Genomic DNA, 22,075 nt, shown 5'->3' with positions numbered 1-22,075 from the left:
ACTAACCTTTGACATTTACTTCTCTTCTCTCCTCTTTTTCTAACTCTCTTTCTCTGGAGCTTCTCATGTGCAAACTTTATATGCAAATACCAAGAAATTATGTGGGGTTTTTTTGTGAGATATACCTTGCAATGCATTAAAAATGTTACTTTTCGGTGTCAATCAGGTTCGGAAGGAGAGGAACGACGGCATGCCTCAAGTCGCTCGTCAGCAAAGACAGCCTCAAGGGTCGCCCAGCACAAGGTCCTTCTCCATACCAATAGTTTTACCGCTGACCTCAGAGCTGACGAGTCCAAGCCCAGAGGTTACGGACACGTCGCCTCTGCCAGAACCGGACTCTTCCAGAACCGCTTCCCCACATGTCGATTTCAGCCTCTCTAGCAGCACGGAGGGCCTCAGCAGGTCAGTGCGTGGGATTTACAGGTCTGTGCTCAAGATATTCAGGGACTGTTTTACATTTTTAGACCTTCATGCATGTTAAAACAATGATAAAACATTGAAAACAATGATTTAAAAAAAAGTGGAAGAAATGGCAGCTTTTTTGCACACATGCATTGTAAATTTTGGAAAAGAAATAGATGCAAATATCTGCAGATCTTTTCATTCAGAAACCAATTTTTCTGTTCAAACAATCTAGAGATTCTGTTTAAAATATGTGACTAACAACAGAAAAATACAGTGTAAAGAAATAAAACGTTTATTTTAAACAATTCTGTAAGATTCCATCAAACTCCAACAGTTTAGATTTAAACAAAAATAAGTGTTGGTAGTTTGTAATATTTGTTTTATATGCACTAATTGGATGAAATGAAAATATTATATAAAGCTAACCAAATTAAGAAAATAAATAAATACCGGTATTTGCTAGGAGGCTAATGTTAGCTTAGCTACCAGTAGTGTTGTTCTTAAATAAAAGAATATCAAAGAAGTATTTAAAACAAGTTGATGTGCAATGTGATATGCAGTATACTCACAAGAAGGAAAAACAAAGATGTACAACTTAATTTTATTTTAAAATAAAACATTTTTTAGCCTTTTGATCTGATTCACAATTTCCAGGAATTGTGAATTACTAGAATGTTTTTTTTTCTGCATGCCTTTTAACATGTAGGAGAAAGTCTGAATATTTACTCAGGTGAGCATCTTCACATCCTGTAGAAATCTGCGTTTTAGTTTCCATAGAAACAAATGTCTCGTCCTCCGTTCTCGACTCGTCGGAACAAAAATGTTTATCCTCTTACTCCAGCAGAAAGTCGCCTGCTGCTGGGAAACTTACCAGACAAAAAAAAAAAAAACTTCCACACTTTCTCATGAACATCAGAGCTTCTGTGAAATTCGGTCAGCAAGCTGCATCATTTCTGTGTTTGCTTCAGCAGAGCATCTCTCTTAAATCGGATCCATCTCTGGTAAAATGGGTTGTGACCGTCTCGTCAGCCGAGGGTAAAGGTGAAGAATCTCAGATGTCTGACAGCAATTATGGACCCGTATCCTGAATCCGGTGTCGGCGTGCATTCGGCATGCAAAAGGGCCTTTTATAGAAAGCTGAAACCAGAGCCGAGTGGTTTCCAGTTTCCCCAGTCCTGGAATAGCAGCGCTGCAGCTGCGCCTGTTGTTGGGCTCCTCACTGCTGGCAGTGGGCATCAAGGTGGCTCAGCCAATACACCTGCACTGCTGCTATCAATCAATCAAGTTTATTTGTATTGCACATTTCAGCAGCCAGGCAGTTCAAAGTGCTTTACATCATAAAAACACAAAAAATACAAAGTAAATGATTGTCAAGTTCCGTCGTTGCAAATCAAAATGTTGATTGTTCATAGAAGCTGAATGCTGTTTCTCCATGTTTGGTTCTGGTTCTGGTTCTGCTCTGCATCCCCAGAACCAGAAGACCTCAGAGGGCTGTAAGGTTGCTATGACAACAGCACATTGTTAAGCCGTTCAGTGATTTATGAACTAACATCAGTATTTTAAAGTCTATTATCTGTGTAGGGACTGTGGTTCTGGGCTGATGTTCTCCATCTTCCTGGTTTTACTGAAAACACCAACACCAGCAGTTTGGATCTAATTGTTTAGGCCGACCTGTGAAGATAATGTTGCAGTAAACAATGCAACTAAAAATAAACACATGGATGAGTTTCTCCGGATCTTGCTGGGACATTAGTCCTTTAATCGTGGAAATGTTCCTCAGGTGATAGGAGGCCGACTTTGTAACTGTCTTTATGTGACTGAAGGTTCAGGTCAGAGTTCATCACTACATCCAGATTTCAGGCCTGATCTCTAGTTTCTATCTGTAATAACTGAAGCTGACTCCAGAATGTTCCTCTTTAGGTCCAAGGATAGTCACTGCAGTTTTCTACAGGCAAACTGATTTTATTCTGATGTAAATCTAAACCTAAAAATCCCAGAGAAAATGTGATTTAAATGTCACCTATTCTGCTTCCTTGAATAGGTTAGGATAGGACAGGTCTATGGCCTATACAAAACATATTCATTTCATCTTTTTCTGAAAATCATTCTTAGATAATGACTTTTTAGTCTAGTAAATTCAAATAAGCTGCTGCTTTTCCCCAACTCGCCCCAAAATGGCTGCAAACAGATGCATAATATTTAATTTTGCATAATAATAATTATTTCTTCGAGAACTTCCGAGGTTTCTTTACAGGTCTGGAAAAACTTATAAGTTTTCAAAAATGACTTTCAGCGTTCAGGTATTGAATATGATTATAAAAGATGGAGTTCACTTCAAGTTTAAGGATTTTATACCATTTTACAGGAAACATGTCCAATTAAAATTCGTCAAAATCAGAATTTATTGGCCAAACTTGTGGGCACAAATGAATTTTGCCGAATGCTCATTAAAATATAAAATCTAAACCTTAGAGGAGATATAAACAAGACTAATTATGTGCATAAATGTTTTTAAAGAAAGGTTAAAATAGTTCAAATATGCTTATTTTGTTTCACAGAAATTCTAGGAACTTAAAAACAATTTAAAAAATTCTGCAACACAGTTTAAAAATGGTAATTTGATGAGGGAAAATTATGACACTGGTAAAACGTATGGCAAGACTGGTTGCATTTTAAGTCAATAATTCCTTAATAATGATGAAAAAGTAGTAGTTGGCAGATTTTTTCACTAATAAAACAAGCTTCTAGTTCTTGCTGAAAAGTTGCCTATAATTTAGTTTTGTCTTATTTCAAGTGTACTAAGATATTTGCACAAGAGACCAAAATTATTTGATAAGATTTTGTGTTTTTGCAGTGCACAACCCGACTCAGGGAGGACTGACCTCTGCATCTGTTAATAAAGAAAATTGGGTCAACACCTGAAGACAAAATAAAAGCAAAAACAGAGAGAAAAACTCAAAGCGAGAGAGACACAAAGACGTTTTACCATGTCTCTTGCTGAAACATTTAAATTATGATCAGTTGCAGTTTTGGTCTCTGCAGGAAACATGAGCGACCTTTAGAAGAAAGTAAATCAAAGATTAGAGCCGCATCAACACCGGATCCATTAACGCTCTGCAGAAAGGTTACGTGTGTGTAAAGTTGTAAAAAGCAATCTATAAACATATTTTTAATTGCATTGCAAATTCCTGGAGTGCAATTTCATTAACACTGTACAATGATTTTTAGTTCCTACTAATTTTCCTTCTGTGTCATCAGACAAGTTGAGTTGGAGAACATATCAGGTTTTAATCTCTGCCGGAGATTTGGTACAATGGCTGCCTTTCACGCCGCACATGGATGGAGCGAATCTGATACTTCCAAGTTATCTTCTCCGTGTCAGTAGGCCAGTAAATCTTCAGGCGGCTTCCCTCACAGGCTAAAACTTTACCTGCCAAGTCGGATTGGGTCGCCGATCCCAACCTGGGATGACGGGAGCATCTCAGAGATGTGCGTCAGCAACCCCAACCAATATGTTACAGCAGAGTAAAACAATATAAAGAGAGGAAGAAAAACATGTTTTTATACAGAAAAAGCTTTTGATTCTAATCCTTAGTGGCTGTTTTTGCTCAGAGATTTTTGTTTGATTTCGTTAACAAGTAAGGCTTCCATAAATCTGCATTAAAATCAGCTTTATGCAGCTGCGGTTTTGAAATATACCTGGTGATTTTCCACCAGTGGAAATCCTTTCATACCTGTAGCTGCTCTCATCGCTATATAACAGCTTGCTCTGACTTTTCATAGCTAAGTGTCAGACACAGCGCAAAAAGCAGGTATGCAAGGTTTTTTTTGTCACTTTTATTTTACTGTTAGAAGTTTTATGAATTTTACATGATATTCAAAGCATAATTCAATGTTGCTTATTTCATTCTTATTTTATCAGCTTTGTTATTGAGTTAGATTTGACACAGGCTCCTTACATTCCAGGAACTCCCCCATCCCGATCCGCTGCGGCCTCTTGGATCAGGTTTAACTCACTCTGTGGAAATCAAATTGACGGTGGGATTTTCCTTGATTTGTAAAGCATCTTTTTTGACAGAAAGTGAACACAATGGCCACCAATAACCAGTTCTTCTCAGAGGTTTCCAGTCCAGTATGCAATATGCATTGCGGTTATGTTAATTTTGGGCTCTTATTTTAGTTGTTCTTTTTCCAGGGTTGCATAGTTATGCAAAATAAAACTTCAACAATTTTTAAAAATAAGAATCAGATGCACAAGTTGGAATTTATTTGGGATTTTCTCTAATATCCAGATTCAAAATAATGTCTACACTCTAGTTTGTGTTTTTTGGTGTCTGGAAAATAAGCAGGTACTGTCCCTCACCTAGCAACCCCAGCGAACCCAAGCCGGTTACCTAGCAACCCCGGTACAGTTCCAACTGCTTCCTAGCAACCCAAACAGAGCTCAAGCACATTTAAGCTCTGTACAATGGTTGCTGGAAAAGGCAAGGGTTTTATTTTTGACTTACTATTCAGAAATGGTCTTTTGCATTATTGTTGGTTGTATAGGAGGCTCCGCTTCTGCTTTTCAAAGATGTACGATGGTATAATTGTGCACCTGATTGCAGCCATTTTCATGCGTGAGTGTACAATTGAATTGGGGGACAAGATCACTCTTAACACACCACGCACGGTGGACTATGTCTTAAGATTGTCGGAAGTGGAAATTTTGGACAAAGGTCAGTATAAAAGTTTTGCTGTGTGAACTAGGCTTTAGAATAACTTGAATTGATGATTTCTGAATCTGCAGCTGTTTTAGAAAGACTTCTTCTCAGAACGTCACACATTTCCTTGGAATGTCTGATTGTTCTCACTATTAGATTAACCCAGAAAACAAGATCTACCTGCTTAAGTCAGTCATAATCACCAAGTAGACGTCACCAGGCCTTAATTAAAGATTTCATCCAAGATATAGCTGAATGTATGCAGACATTTGGTCCCGTAGGTGTAAATTTAAACTCATTGAAGAGTTTGAACAAAATGGTTGGCGTATGTAAACTTTTCTCCAGAATTGTACCAAAAAAGTTCCATTCATTCCTTATCCAGCAAACAGCCTGCAGAAACCTGACTATGTAAAGAGATCTTGTTTCGCCCGCAGAGCTGCAGAGTTTCTCATAAGGAGATGCATAGTGGCGTTTGTGTGGAGTCGCTGTGCTTCGCTGAATTTTGTGATGTAACCAGTGGATTTCTCAGAATCCCTTTAGAGATTGCTGGGAGCGAGGAACGCAGCGCTGCGGTGCGAATGCAGGTACCCTGTTGATATTACTGCCTTGTTGGCCATTAGTCAGGAAGCCTCGGCGTCCGACGACAAAAGCAGTGTTTACAGCAACAGCCTGCCGACTGGATAAAAGCGGCTTTCCTGCAAGTATCAAAGCCATGTATTGCGATGGTTTCCAGTGGCTTTGGATTTAAAAGTCGCTTATTATCAGAGATAATGAGACCGCTAGGTATTTTGTGAATCTCTTTATTTTTCCACCTTTAATCTTGTGTTTTCACCAGAATAAAAGTTTCTGGTGATTTCTAAATGCTTTGAATCCAAGTAACTGCAGGTCATTCAGTTAATGGGATCCACTGCACTATGCTAAAGTCTTGAACAACATTGTTGCAAATATCAGCCACTTTAATTGACCTTAATATCCATAAACCAATCAGTCTGATTACTTATAAACAAGTTTAACTCGTCTGAAACTCTTTTGTGTCCAATAGGCGCCCTCCTTCACTGCTTCATGTTTTAAAGTCAAGGTCGACATGAGAAAAGTCAATTTGACGTTGACTAAAAATGTAGGAGATTTCACAGAGGCTTTATTAGCTATATTTATTGGAAACATTGATAAAAGATAGCTTGGATAGAAGTGTGTTACACAGAATAAAAAGGAGCAAAAACTATAACATTATTTCAGTTTTCTAAGTGACTAAATTATGTTTTTGTGGTGTGATTCTGATGGCAAAATGTGATGTTTATCGCCTGACAATTGGTGACTCTGGGATGTTTTTATGATATAAAGCACTGTGAACTGCCTTGTTGCTGAGATGTGCTGTACAAATAAACTTGACTTGACTTAAGGCAGCAGCAGAGCGAAGAAAAAGTTAAGTTGTACTTTCTTCCGGTACTGATGATCAGAAATATGCTCACGTTTCACAGCAGCATTCACAGGAGTCAAATTATTGCATTGACCACAATTGTGCTATTTAAAAAATTATAAACTAAACTAATTTTGAACGGATCACCTTCGATTTCCATTGAGCTGCAGTGTCTAAGCTTTCAGGCTTCCCCCACTCAGCTCCTTCAGACTAGCCACCAGCAGTTAGCAAACACCTGGTGGCACTGAGCTTCAGCTGAGCTCATTATGCCAGCTACTGTACTTCTCAGTGTTACACTGGTAAAAATATTTTTAAGGGGTTAATAGAGGAGCCATGTGACGATGACTTTCTGAAGGAGGAGTTTCAGAAAGACCAGGAGCTCCTTAAAGAGACAGAAGCCCAATTTCAAGGCGCTAAATTACAAATAATTTTTTTTTTATTCATGTTTGATATATTTGATATATACAGCATTTTTTAAATAAAAACTGAAGGTAACATAGATTGTGCTATGAAACGGTACTATGTGGCTGGAAAGCAGATGATACCACCCCTTTAAGTTCTTCTCAATGTGCTGGTCCAGTACAAGAACTGGGCTCAAAAAATCATCCAAAGTCCAACAAAAACCTTTAGAAAAAAAAACCTACAGAACTTTAATGACCACAAGAAAGTCAAGCAGAGGAATTTGGGAGTGGTTTAGGTTTACGATAACTTCCAACACTTTTGAGAATGTTGAAAAACTGGAAGCTTGACCCTGGTGACCGGCTTCTTGGTCTTTTTTTTTTCTCGCCTTCCTGTAGGGATCGGTCCTTTTCCGAGCATGTCTCCCAAAGCTTCTCCTTATCCCTTCACAGAGGTAGTGGGTAAGCAGGATTTCCGCTTTTGCAATTCATGGCAGCACAGTGACAGCCCCATTATTTTAATGAGCTTGCCAGCCTGTGTAACACCGGTTAATAACGTGGGTATGTGTATGGAGGGCAGAGGGCACTGAAGCTCGGAGAAATGTGGAAGGAGCTGAACTGCTGAGATCCAAAGCAGCAGCGGAGGAAAACATGCACATGTTCTGGACGTTGTGTCATTTCAAGGGGAAACCTTCGGAGGCTGACTGAACTCTGGCCCATTTCAATCTGCACCTGACTTGAAACCTAATTCCTCTGTTGTGAGCTTGTTGAGGTGCTGGTGGTTCCCTCGGCGTACCTGCCTCTTCCCGTAAGCCTCCTGGAGGTACAGCATGTAGAAAAACACACTGCAGGACCAAAACATCCAGTTATGGCTCTCAATAACAAGCTATTTTTCTGTTCTCTCTGTTTCTCACTGTCTGACATCAAATCAGAGCAAAGTTTGCCCGTTTTAGGTCAGGCAGGTTTAACAACATTATTTCCACCTGTTAAAAGTCACAATCATGACAGATATAATTTACATGCTGTCAAATTTTCATGCCTAAGAAACAATTTGGCCAAACCCAGACGATGATGTCAGTTTTTAAACTCGTGATAGGGTGAATCACAGACTACTCCTGAAACACACTACCTGAGTTTCCATTAATCATTGAATTGATCAAATAAAAATTACAAAAATAAAGTTGCTTAATGGGGATTTCGAAAAAATTCTAAAAAAAAGTCTAATAAAATTTGAGCAAGAATGAAGTGGTATTTGGCCGTATGGTAATCGATGTATTTCGCAAAACTGCAATGGAAATTTTTTTTTTTGCATCATGAGTCACATGACCAACAGCCGGATGTTACTACTGGTTTTAACTGGTTGTTACAACGTAGTACGGCTAACTCGTACTATGTTGTTGCCGTAGCGGAAATATGAATATAATCTCACAAAACTGTTTACTGACATGATTTGTTATGACTTATCATGTGAACAAATTTATTGACATGTGATTTTAATTTAATTTCTTATTCACGGTAATTGAAACACTTCAATTGAGAATGTGTTTTTTGTGCACATTTGTAGTGAAATCAGCCAGAAAAGGTGGAAGTCGTTTACCCGAGTCGGAACAAAGTTTGTTGTTCCAATTTTTTACACATGTAGCCACCATGAAGGAGTCTTCGGTCTCGCTCTTCAAGTCCACGACTTGGACTTCACAGGTGTTTGAAATGATTCTTCTGACTTGAAACTAAGAAATTCTGACTTCCAAATATAAATAGGACCCATCCTTATGACCAGATCTCTCTTAAACGCAACCACAAAAGACAAAATTACAGTTAGTTGTACATTTAATGCAAAGATTGCTGTTTACTAACAAAAATATGAGAGTCAAGATTTATCCAGATCTGTGTCAAACGTATTTATATGCCACCTTTTGAAATGAGCTAAAACATTTTACAGTTTACTGAAACAAGGTAAATAGGAAAAAGGATAACTGATCATTGTTTTTCTTTAATTCTGAGTAATTATTTATTCAAACAGGCCTCAATCAGTCTGACTGCGGTCCTTCTATTTTTCAGTTTGTTAAATCTTTAATATATAACATTTCACTTTAAAGATTCTCCCCCTGACCTAACAGGAGCCGGGCTGTTATGAAATTTTCAGTATGAGTGCCAGGATTTTTCAGAATGTTAAGCAACTTCAACATTTAGTGCCAACATCAAGTTCCTCTCACTGTTGCATAATGTCATCATGTGTTGCTGACACAAGTCTTTATCAATCTCATTTCTAAACAACTGGTGTGTCAAACTAAGGAAATAGGAACAAAATAAATATACTATAAAGGCAATGTCTTTACAATAAACACAGATGAGTTTAGCAAAACTAACTCATCTGTGTTTATTGATGAGTTAAACACATCAATGTTTAACTCATCAAACGTTGATGAGTTAAACATTGACTAGAAAGTTAACTAGAAAGTTAGCTTTGCTACCCATTAGTTCCACTAGATCAATGCTTCTCAATTCCAGTCCTCAGGCCCCCCTGCTCTGCATGTTTTAGCTGTACCCCTATTTCAGAATAGCTGATCCAAATGATCACATTACCTGTTCTGCAGCCATCAAGTACTGCAGAAGCCCGTTAATCACTCATAGATTCAATCCAGGTGTGTGGCAGCAGGGAAACACCTAAAACATGCAGGGCAGGGGGGCCTGAGGACCGGAATTGAGAAGCACTGCACTAGATGAAGTTAATGCTAAAGCACTAATTTCAGCCACCACCATGTGTCAATAAAATAACAAGTGTTAGGAAATAGCATATAACCTTCAACAGAATCAAATTAGTCATTACACATGTTGCGCTTTAGGAAGTGATTCATGGTTTCACTTTTATAGTTGCTGAGTTTTGCTAATTGTGCTGCTGAATTTGCCTAACTAACCACAGGAAAGCAGCAGATTTTAAATAGTTTATTCAGGGTACAACTTGGGTGGAGAACATGAGGAGAGGAAATAGAACTGCTCTGTAAACATTTTTCACCCATTTCAAAATAAGAGCATGAAAATAAAAGTCTAACTACTTGAAGAATTCAAGGCGCAGACGTTCAATTGAAAGTTTACAAAACAGGCAGGTAAATAATCGCTTTCCGATTCTTCTGGAACCATTAATTAGAGGAAGCTACGTGTGCTGAACATTTTCAAAGTTAGCGGAAATGCTAAAGCCCCGCTAGCATCTTACCTGATTAGCTGAAGTGTGTCCACCACCGACAACATTAAAGCATAACCATGAATTTTCTAAGCTTCAGTAAGAAGAAAACAGAGGAGGGGTTCATTTAGTCAAGCAGAAATTCACACACTCCTCCTCCAAACGTTGGTGATCTGGAAACACACGTTTAGCAACAGGTTACAAATGCTGGTGTAAACCTGGGATCAGGTTTCAAGTTCAACAAACAGGGCAGCAGAGTTTTGCAGAAAAGTTTATTCCAGTTCCACCAGGTTGCTAAACCAAAACAAGTCTTGTTAAAACATGACCTGAATTGATCATCCATGGTTTCGTCACAACTCGACTAGATTAATGCAACACATTTCATGCTGGGATCTGTCGGTTCTCTTTTCATCGCCTTCAGTTTTTTCAAAAGGCTTTTGACTGATGATCAGGCCTTTCCACTGACTTTTGACACGGTATAAGTTTATTTATTTTTATTTCTGTTTTTATGTGACTACAGACTTTGCAGTATGTTTAATTCTGCTTTAACTGTTTCATTACATTTTCATATTTTGTGTTTTGGTTTGATTTGTTTGCAGGCTGTACAGCACGTCAGTTAAATGTGTTTTTTAAATGCTTTGTAAATAAAACGTATTTGGATTTTGCACAGCTTGATGTAAGTTCTGGAGTAATGCAGCCTGTATTTTGGAGAAGCAACACTTTCTCTGCTGGTTTATTATAGAAACCAGACAGGTTTCCACGAAGGCAGAAATCTGTAGCTCTGCACCGCTATTATTCTGCAGACAAAAGGCAGCTCCATCTGCCTATTTTAAGCCTCAGTGTACTCTGAGGTTTACGCCATTTCTCTGTATAAAATCATTCTGCTGCCAGGTAAATTAAATGTGTCTCTTTTTTATTATATTTCAGCTCACAGGATGAAGAGAGGCCAGCATCTCCATTCTACATGAGGTAAGGGAGGCCTTACCGTGTTTAATAAACTGAGCAGTGTGTTGGTTTGGAGTTTCATCATCAGAAACCATGGAAGCACGAGGAAATGAGAAACCAGGGCAGTTCTGGTTGGTTCTGGTTCTGGTTCTGGCAGCACAACTACCACATGTTTAGACACATCACCTCATAAAATATCATTGACACTTTATTTTTCACTTTACTCGTTGAATTAAAATCAATAAAACAAACAAACAAAAAATACAACAAAAAAACATAAAAATAACATTTTCAATTTAGTCATTAATTTAAAATGTCGAGAATAAGACCACATCTAAAACCGTTTTTTAAATGAATTAATTGATTTCCACAAGTACAATAGTTACAGTAAAAAATATACAATAATATCATAACATAATTTAAAAATTAAAAAATAATAATATTTATTATTATTATTATTATTATTATTAAATTATTATGTCATAATATTTCACCAAAAATATCGAAGAATCCAACTAGAGGAGATTTGATCAGTGGGAGTAAAAGAACAAAACAAAAGTAATTTCTAATCTTAGCATTGGTAATTACCGAGCAGAGGTTTGGTATTTGGTACAGTTTATATTGTTATAGTTTCATTAGTCTGTACTGTGATTTTATATGACTTTCATATAAAACTTTCAATGTATGTTTTATATTAGTGTTTTTATTTACAGATGGAAATAGCTTATTTCCATCTTTCATTTGCAGTAGATCTTTGCACTAAATCTAGTGCAAAGCATTTTTATTAACGATGTTTGCATATTGTCCTTGTCTTAAATAAACCAATAATAACAAACTAAGCAGCTTATACACTTAATTTATTTATTGATTGATTTCCCTAAGCAAAATAAAATCATAATAAAAAAAATACAATGTGTATATCTTTTTACAATTTAATACAAAACAGACGAAAGGTAAACGCTTATTTTAAGGTTCCGGTAGAAAACATTCCAGTTAAGGTTTAACCTCTGACCCCGACAGCGTGAATCATAGAGCAACTTTTTTTTTTTTTGTGATGTTGTTTATCTAACTCGTACCTGGCTGTGGCGTAACACCAGATTACCTGAACGGATGTGTTCTGGTAAACGCTGCTGGGGGATTTAACTGGTTTCGGCTGGAAGCTGTGGAGTCTTAATGACATTAAGGCGAGTAACTTTTAAAAACAACAACAGAGCAGCTAATATGTTGTTTCGCTCGTACTTTTGTTTTCAAATTAATCCAGTTAGTTAGAGGGTCTGAAGTTGAGCAAATAAATGAGGCGATCTCTAAGCTTTCTTTTAACAAAGAGCTGCATTGTCAACGTTTTTTTTTAACTCTGCAGGAATAGCACAACCTGATAATTAAAGTCCCAGACATGGACGAATTACAGCCTAATCTCTCAGACACAATTAAACTGAGACGACCATTCAGAACGATTTTAGTTTATAATTAGGCTGGAAATTTGTGTTTTCAGTTTAAAAAGCCAAACGTCATTTTAGCTCCAGGTTAATTTCACTGTATTACGATCAAACTATTGTTACATTTACTGTTTCATATCAATTTATTTATCTTGCTAGTTAAGTGTTTTTGATAAATTAACTTAATAAAAAAAGTACTTCATGTCGGGATTTTTTACTTTTTATTGAGTTTAACTGGTTTTAACTTCTCAACAACAAATAAGATCTATATCTATATTTTCTATATTTTCTTTTGCTTTATATCAGAAAAGATAAAATTCAAACGGTCATTTGGTGATGATGCAATGATCAGGTCAAATTGTTACATATTTAGCTTAACATTCATTGTTATGATGCTGAAATTACTAGTTTTACTTTATTTATACTGATTTAATCACCAGTATTTTTATTATGTTCTTGTCATTAATTTAAAATTATTTAATCAATTCCAATATTAATTTGATCTATATTAATACCTAACTTATTATACAATAATTCGTTTTTATTTTAACACATTTTATTATCACTATATGAAAGTTATATTATTATTTTTCTTTATATAAATTTTATAATTCTGTTTAATTTTCTTGAATATTTTTGTAGGGGACTTTAAGAAAATCATGGCTGATTAATTTATCATTGTTTTACTAATCTATTTTTTATTATTAAGATTTTATATTATTTAAGTTTTAATATTTATATTTATTACTAATACTAATAAAAATTTATTTAATCAGCGTTTAGTAATTTGTCATTTTTCTATTAATATTCTATTATTTTATTTTAAGAAAACAAGGAAAGAGATTTAAAGCTTTGCATACTCACATTTTTATTTATATCTTAAGGAAAAAGGAGAATTTTTTTCTCTAATATTTTGTCATAGTTACGTAATTAGGTAGTAAACTGACCTTTTTGTAAAGAGAGTCCGTGACTCGGGTCACATCTTTCCTCTTGGTGACGTTTCTGCTGCACTGACTCACCCTCTCCTGCCTGCAGGTTCTGACTCAGCTGTTTCTAACTCACCAGGAAACTTTCCCCCTCTGTTAGCTCAAAGCTAAGTCAGCTGGAAACGTTTGTCCGTGCTGTCGGCACGGCCGCTTTGCCAAAACTCCAGCAGGTGTCCTGCATAAATCTGAGGGCTGTTTAAGAATATCTGCAACATGATATTTAATTACTGGACAGACATTTACTGGCAGTCTCTCTCAGCTTTTAATGTCATTAACAGATTGGCTGCCATACAAGCAGACACATAAAAAAAGCATAGATTTACTGGCTGCTATCATGTTAAGCACGAACAGTTGTTCAAATTCAATTCCAGTATGAGATTCTCACCATGACTATTTATATACCACAGTTTCTGGCATCAGGATATTTACAAATTAAGAATATAAGTCAGGTTTATTTAGCACATTTCAGGAACAAAGCAGCTCAAACTCTGCAAAAAACATAAAACCTTACCAAGTAATTTTGGTCTAGTTTCTGGTGCAAATATCTTATTACACTTGGTATTGAATCAATAACAAAACTAACTTAGAAGAAACTTTTCAGCAAGAAATAGCTGCTTGTTTTGAGTCAATTATTTCTTAATATTGATGAAAAAGTTCTAGTTCTATTGGCAGATTATTTCACTTATAACATGGGGAAAATGTCTTGTTATAAGTGAAATAATCTGCCAATATGGGATATACTTTTCATCAATATCAAGGAATTATTGACTCAAAACAAGCTAAGTTAGTTTTGTGTTATTTCAAACGCACTAAAATATTTTCACTAGAAACTGGACCAAAATTACTTGATAAGATTTTGTGTTTTTGCAGGATAGTTCTTTCTTTACATCATAAAAATAATAAAACGTCATATACACACCATAAAGTCAACAATTGTGAAAACGGATGACAAGCATTGGATTCTGTCAAATGCTACCATTAAAATCATAAATACACATCAAAATGTTGTTCAATGTTCCAGTTATTATGGTTCCGAAGCAACTAACCAGGTGGGTGTTTCGTCTTGATTTAAAGGAACTCTGTGTTTCGGCTGTTTTGCAGTTTTCTGGAAGTTTGTTCCAGATTTGTGGAGCATAGAAGCTGAATTATTTTTAGTTAAAACATGAAAATTGTCTTGTTATAAGTGAAATAATCCAATATAACTTGTACATTTTCATCAATATTAAGGAATTATTTCCTAAATCTTCTTGAAAAGTTACTGGTAAGCTGGTTTAGACTATAAATACTTAAGATTTTGTGTTTTTACAGTGCTTCCATTGCATACAGTGTGAATATATTACTATGTTTCCATTTGAGAGTACAGTACATTACAGGTATAAGCAGGTTGATGAGTCAAAAATACTCATGTGTTTATTGTAAATGTTCAGAAGCCAAAAAAGATCATAATGTCAGAGTTAAATCTTGGCACCAAGCTCAGTCTGGGTGCTACAAATGTCCTCTAAGGTTTAACACTTGTCGCCTGTTGCCTCCTGTTTTAAGTAGATCTTATTATTAATCATCTCATCACTTTTAAAACGTGAGGAGGTCAGATTTACAGATGATTGACCACATTACTGAAACGTTTCTGCCTGGCAGATCTCTTGGCGTTAACATCAAGGCTTCAGTCAACACTGGTGATCCATTAAACCACTTTCTGTTGTTTTAACCTGCTACAGTTTGAGTCGCGGCTATTTTAAGGTTGTTGCCCTGGAAAGGTTCTGGCTCTGACATAATCAGTAAAATCCGCTAACTCTGGAGGAACTTTTTTAACTTTTACGTCTGAATCCGACCTTTATTGACTGTATTTCATCATTTGAATTTGCACATAGATAACAGCCTCAGAAGCTCCTTATCTGGTTATGAGACCACCGGGTTTCTTTAGATCTTCTTCACTGTCTTTGTTTGCAGATTTCAATATGCCAGAAGTCATTTTGCAGAGCTTCACCTGACTAACCTTCAATTGTTCGCTGTCTCCATTATTATCTGTTCTGTTATCGGCGCTGCAGACATGGCCGCCTGCCAAGCCGTGCTATCACTGTCAACACCGCTGTTTATGGAGGCTTTTTGTCCATATCTCTGTATGTTGAGGGACATGTACTCCAGGACAGGCAGACATTAAGGCAGTGAGGAAGTTAAGGACCATTTCTAATAATTTTATATAATTAATATTTGACATTTTCATATATGAGCTAAAAAAAATCTAACAATAAACTCAAAAAATAAACATAATTCTAATGTTTGAGTTTAGTGGAGATCAGATAAAATCAAAAAGTAGTTTTCTGTCTACTTTGGAAAGTTGGAAAGAAACTCTTCAGAGTTTGCAATTCTTATATTTTTGTTATTGATCCAATACCAAGTAAATACAATACTTGGTATCACCAATATCAATACCAAAACCAATAGTTACTATGTAAGTATGACATGTAATCAAACTTCCTACCTTAAGGTTTTTTGGTGGTTTTTCCTTTAAATTATTTTTGTTAAAACTTAAGACAGAATTTATATAAAGTTTACAGGAATCTACAAAATATTTTAATAATATCTTTAGATAATAAACTGAAACAATTGAAAAACAAAACAAATTTTCGTGTATTGATTCTAAATTTAAAAAGTGCAAAAAATTATACTTTCAGAGCAAATCAAAGCAAGATTGTTTTACTGAGTTGAAAATAAAATAAAATTTAGAGAGGGAATCTGAAACGGAAGTATTGATATTTTTACACTCGTGTCGTTGCGATAATCAGTATTGATATTTTTAAATAATTTTCTCACTTCTAGCAGTTAGCTTGACTAATAATGTAGAATAGCGGAGTCACTGTTTGATAGAGATACCAAAATGAAATAACAAGCAGAAATTGAGAAAATATTTTTGTTAGCTGAAATAAATAAAAACTGCTTTTAATGGGGAAAAACTATTACTATCATGTGTTGTGAAACTAACTAAAACATACTGAAATTATAGATGTAATAATCTTTGTTTTTATGTTTTTGAATCTATTTTTTAGCCTTCTGAACTGATGTAAAATAATTTTACACAAACAGTTTACGTCAAATTACGTCGCTCCATACTCCTGCTGGCAGCAAAATGGCAACCGCAAAAGTTGGGAGAAAACGCTAGAGTCAGTTGGTTATTCAACAATAATTTAATAAATTTCTTGAAAATTATATCTTGTGCTGAGTATTCATGACCCAATCGGTGCATAGATAATCACAATGCAATCGTTTTACTTTTGTGAATTTTAATTCTGCACCTAAAAATTAAGTACGAAGAAACAAAAACTACCACTATAACTAATAACAACTAAACAATATTTAAGTAATAATAACTAATAAAATTTAGCAAGCACATTTTAAAACCTAATTAAAACCAAATGAACTAGACGAGCAAAAAATCATAACGAAATAAAACTAAACTTTAAAGAAAAGCCTAAAACTAATGTAACGCTGCCTCAACGCCAGGATGCATCAAGCGGTTTTGGATGGATGTGAACGTAGTTAAATGTATTATTTATTTTCCTCTGAGCAGAACAAATCCTGTTAATTAATGTTTGTGTTGTGTAACTATTTTCTGAAGCTGGTGCCAGGGTTGTTTTTGTTTTCCTGAGTATAGAAACTTGCTCTCACAGGACCTCCTTAAGCTGAGCTGAAGTTAACACTGGATCACGCAGGGCTCGAACTCGGGCCTCCGGGAGGGTTCAGTGTTGCTCACTGACCTGTTGTGACCATTTGTTTTTGCAGCATTAACTCTCCCCACTTGCTTTCTTTGCAGTAACCACCTCTCTCCTGTCCACTGCAGACCAGATGTGGTGAAGTAAGTTGTCTTTTGCACATAAATTCAATGAAAACATCCAACATATTGCTGTAAATGTAATCATTTTTAACCGTCTCTTTTTTCTTCCCAGGAGTTTTCTGGATCAGACCATCCGCTCAGCAGTGGAGCAGCATCTTTTTGACGGGACAAATCAGCTTTCGGTGACTTGTGACTTGACCTCGCGACCTTCGAGCCTGACGAGAACGCCAACCGCGCGACAGAGACGTCGACAGCAGAGGGAGCAGCAGGCGGAAGGCCTCAGGCAAAGAAACCGGTACAATCTGCCTCTCTGATCCTTCCAGCATGAAATTAGTTTTCATTTCAGTAACATAATTACTTCTGTGCTTTATGTACAGTTCTGTGGAAAAGTATTTTCATTCTTACAGGTCAAACTAAATTTATTTTCAACAGCTATGAGTAAACTCAAATAAGTAGTTTTGACTTTTTTATTTTTTTTTTAAGAAAAATTATATCCAATCTGTGTTTTTGTTGCCTGTACACCACTGGTGTCAAACTCAAGGCTCGTGGGCCAAATCTGGACAGCCATAACAGTTTATGTGGCCTTCTAGATACTAAGATGGCAAATAAAGTAAACTTTAATCTAACATTTGTATACTTAAATATTATTGTATCAGTCAAATAAAATTTTCATTTGTATAGGATCAAACTACATTGGTGTGAAAAAATGCTTTTTTAAGAAGTACTAATTGAAATTTTAGCAGATTGATAATTAATTGGTAGTTTTATTAATACATTGTACCACAACTGGCCCCTTCCGGACATTCATGATCTTAATGTGGCCCACAACAAAGTTTGACTCGTCACTTTTAGCATTAAAAATCCAACATTAGCTCCCTAAAAAACAGTTTCATTATTTCATTCACCCCCTATTACAGCATAGTAAGATTATATTAGGGACATGAATTCGTCATGTAAAAAAACACCAAACGTTCTCTAAAACTGATCTCCACTCATAAATACTCTGTCAATGTGATAACCAAACAATTTGGTATTTCATCTATATAATATGTAACCACATGACAGCGAAACCTTGAAGGCATATTAAATATTTTTCTCTCTCTTTGGCACAATCTGGAGAACCTGCAAGCTCCATGCAGAGAGACTCCAGGCCAGGATTTGAATCCAATGCCTTCATGCTGCCTCCTTTAATTTTAACTGTTTTTATGTATTTGCTTGGAAATCTAAGATTCCTGCCCTTACTCGAATTACAACATTCAAAAAAATCTAAAACTAGTACGACACAAAAGTGAACTCAAGTAAAGAGTAAATGCATCACAAGATAAAATCCCAAACTTTAATCCCAAGCGATTAAGAAATTTTTCCCAATAAGGTTAACTTAATACTTAATGATTACTTATTACTTCCTTGTACGGGTTAGGATATGTATATGGAATATTTCATTACATTCTTTGCACAAAATCATTCTTAGATAATGAGATTTTAGTCTGACCAGTTTGAGTTCATTTCAGAATAAGATGTTTTAGGTTCTCTGTCACTTTAAAACCAAATAAGTTGTTTACACAAAAGGCTGAAAACTAATGCACAATTATATAACTGTACATCTCTGAAAAGCAAAAGTAGAGCCTCCTGCACAATCAACAGGAGGGCAGGAAGTGGTTTTTGGATGGTAAGTCAACAACAAAACACTTGTCTTTTCCAGCAGCCATTGTACAATGCAGACAGCGATAAAACTAGTTGATGAGACATGCCAGAGCTCAACTTGGGTTGCTAGGTGACAGGGTAGAGTTGCTAGGTAACGGTGCAGCGTGACTTAACAAACAAAAGGTTTTTGAAAAGGCTCTTTTTCCAGACACCAAAAAAACTTTAACTTATTGCCAAAATACGACTGGCTATTTTTTATCATTATTATTAGAAGCAGTTGAGATCAAAATGAAAGTAAAAAAAAAAAATAAATAAAAAAACGTGCAAAACGTGAATTTTGCATAGTAGGTCCCCTAAAACTCTTTAGCTTTATTTTTTATTAACAAAAACTGACCTCGGAGCTTCTGTTGTCTGTTTTCACCAGCAGAAGGACAGTATAAAATGTTCCTCTGTGTGGCAAGAGACTTTATCCAGTCAAAACAACTGGAATCACACCAGTAAGAAGCTAATCCTTGTTGATGTCTGAGTGATCGCTGACATGTGGATTAGAGGAGTGAAGCAGAAAGTGTCATTAAGATTAAATATACTGTAAATAGAATTAGCACAAAGCTACACAGCAAATTATCTGCTTGAGAGAGTATAAGTAAGCCACCAGGATGACCTTGGTGTTTGTTTTTCATCCGACATCGAGCTGAAAAAAAAAAAAACAGGAAGGAGTCAGATGGAAGGCAGATGTCTAACGTCGTAATTCTTTTCGGGTTGATTTTTTTCCATCCGGGAGCAGAGCTGCATCCACCAGAGCCGACACCAACAAGGAGAACATCCCGTCGAGCAGCGGCAGCAGTTCAGGGAGCGCCGGGGAGGAGCCGACCAGCGGCGTGGAGTCGCAGGGCGGCCAGAGCGGCCGGGCCGCCCGGACCTCCAGGAAGTCCAAACACTGCCCGACTCTGGTGCAACTCACTGACAACCAGCCTGACCACGCGGTGAGTCACGCCTCGTCTCTGTTTGGAGCTTATAGGAAGGTACCGCGCAGTGATGTTAATGTCAGTATAATGAGGCTCAAATTATTTCGTTCTATTTTAACAAGAGCAAGTCATGTTCTCCACTAATGCACCAGTAATGAAGAAGCATTTTACTTTCACCCTGTCATCCTTTTTTCCGCAGAGCAAATAATTGTCAGGTCTTGTTAGTGAGAATCATTACTGGAGGCAAGCTGGTAAATGACAGGAAGTTGTTTAATGGTTTTTCAACCACTGCACAGCATCATGTAATATCCAGCAGACAGTACTAATTGTTCATTTTTCCCCTAGGTAAAGTAGTTCACATTTAGGGAGCGATAAGTGCTCAATTAGCCATTATCCACTTCAAGAGTATTACAAAAGGAAATTATTCAAGTTTTATTCTATGTCGTGTTTCTAACATGTAAGTGGAAAATGTATTATCTTTGAATTAATTATGTTTTCTCCCAAAAAAAACAAAAAAAGAAAATTTAAATAAAATGGCTGCATTAGTGTGCAGATCCTTCAACTTACATAAGTTTTTGTTTAACATAAGCCTGGGACTTGAACACGTTGATTTCAATTAATTAATTACATAGATTAATCAATAAATTGCTTAGTTTTGTTTCCTTCTACAAAAAAAACAAAACAAGCAGAACTTTTGCATTTTCATGTTTCTGGTAAGACTTTAAATCTGCCGCACAAGCAACATCCACAAACAACAAAGCCGCTTCTCTTGGCCCACTAAGGGTTAATTTCTGCTTCAGAAAACGATCTGATTGGACGCTGGAAAAGGTTATTGTTGCGTTCAGTTTGTGCTAAAAAGAGTTAGCTTAGCAGTGAAGCAAATCAAGCTCAGAAAGCATCTTTAAGGTTTTATTGGCCTTTATTTGATAGTGAATTGAGGTGAAAGACATTAATGAGAGAAGGGAGAAGACATGCGGCAAAGGTCACCAGGCAGAGTCGAACCAGCAACCGCCATGTAAAGGACTAAGGCCTCCAAATGTGGGTGGTGGCGCATCATGTCCTGCGCCACCACAGCACCCACAGTCCACATTTCTAAAGAGTTAAATCATTGGAATCTTGAAACACTGGAAAGCTGAATGGATAGAATAGCACTTAGCACCAACCTGATAACAGATTAAAAATAATAAATATCTTTGTTGTTGAACTCATATGTCAATTTTTTAATTGAGCCGTAAAAAAGAACTTTTGAATGGAAAATGTTGCTTGTTTTGTCAGTTTGTCGTTTTCAATTCAGATGCAATTAATTTGTTACAAACCTGCAGTTAACTTATTAAAAATTGAATCATGTTCCACCACTTGGTCAACTATCTTCTAATTCTGAGCATCATGCCAGTTGCTATAAAAAGACTGAACCGTATGTTAGCAGTAACACGATGGCCATTTTACGGTCGAACATATTTACATGCATATTTCAAAGATAAAATTATTCATGATTGAACTACATGATATGCTGTTTGACTGACTCACTGATTTATTTAGCTTCATACGCAAGGAACAGGAGTAAAGAGACGATCAGATCACAGTTATTTTTTTCTCCCTGCATGCCAATAAGTTACATAACAGCACAGATGACACATGATAGCACCACAGGTTCTAGGTTAGACATGATCTGTGTTAGCTGGTGTGAACAGCTTTCTTTGAGAATGACAGCGTTTTAAGTAAAAAGTTGCAAAAGCTCAACATCAGCTTTAAAAATTTTTAACTTTGTTTTGATTCTGCAGCAAAAAAACATCGGGAAATCTAGCTAGCTAAAGAGCTAGCTAGATGCCATTTAGTGAATTGATTTACTAAAATAAATGATCAGAATCTGGCTGAGTGTATGAATAGCATTGGCTTAACTTTACCTACAGGCAAGCTAGCTTGCAACCTAGATTAGCTAAATAAAACAAAAAACATAACAGGAAAGATAGCAGAGATGGTGTACAACTAAAATAGCCATGATAGTATAAAGTAACCTAGATAGCCAACAGAGCTTATAGACTATATAGCTGAGATAGCACATAGTATAGGTAGCCAAAATAACCCAACATGATTGCTTATATAGCCAAGATAGCTTTAACCTAGATAGCCAAAATAGACATAATAGACATGCAGCAGAGATAAGTGAGC

General features: G+C 36.2%; 1 protein-coding gene across 5 annotated transcripts in view; it reads left to right on the top strand.

Moving 5' to 3' along the window:
• The window catches only part of fam13a (family with sequence similarity 13 member A), a 67,713-nt gene that overhangs the window by 24,924 nt on the left and 20,714 nt on the right, over positions 1–22,075 (top strand). For 4 of the 5 annotated variants that reach the window (XM_023333798.1, XM_023333795.1, XM_023333799.1 and 1 more), the window contains exons 8-12: positions 167–423; positions 11,029–11,070; positions 17,277–17,318; positions 17,410–17,592; positions 19,726–19,924. In XM_023333798.1, coding sequence (XP_023189566.1) covers positions 167–423; positions 11,029–11,070; positions 17,277–17,318; positions 17,410–17,592; positions 19,726–19,924 — 723 coding nt within the window. The remainder of the gene's footprint in view (positions 1–166; positions 424–11,028; positions 11,071–17,276; positions 17,319–17,409; positions 17,593–19,725; positions 19,925–22,075) is intronic. The other variant, XM_023333796.1, reaches the window with a different exon arrangement.

Source organism: Xiphophorus maculatus, chromosome 5 (assembly GCF_002775205.1).
Source record: "Xiphophorus maculatus strain JP 163 A chromosome 5, X_maculatus-5.0-male, whole genome shotgun sequence".
NCBI classification, from domain to species: Eukaryota; Metazoa; Chordata; class Actinopteri; order Cyprinodontiformes; family Poeciliidae; genus Xiphophorus; species Xiphophorus maculatus.
The sequence above is the reverse complement of the archived record's forward strand: the minus strand, read 5'-3'. Positions and strand labels throughout refer to the sequence as shown.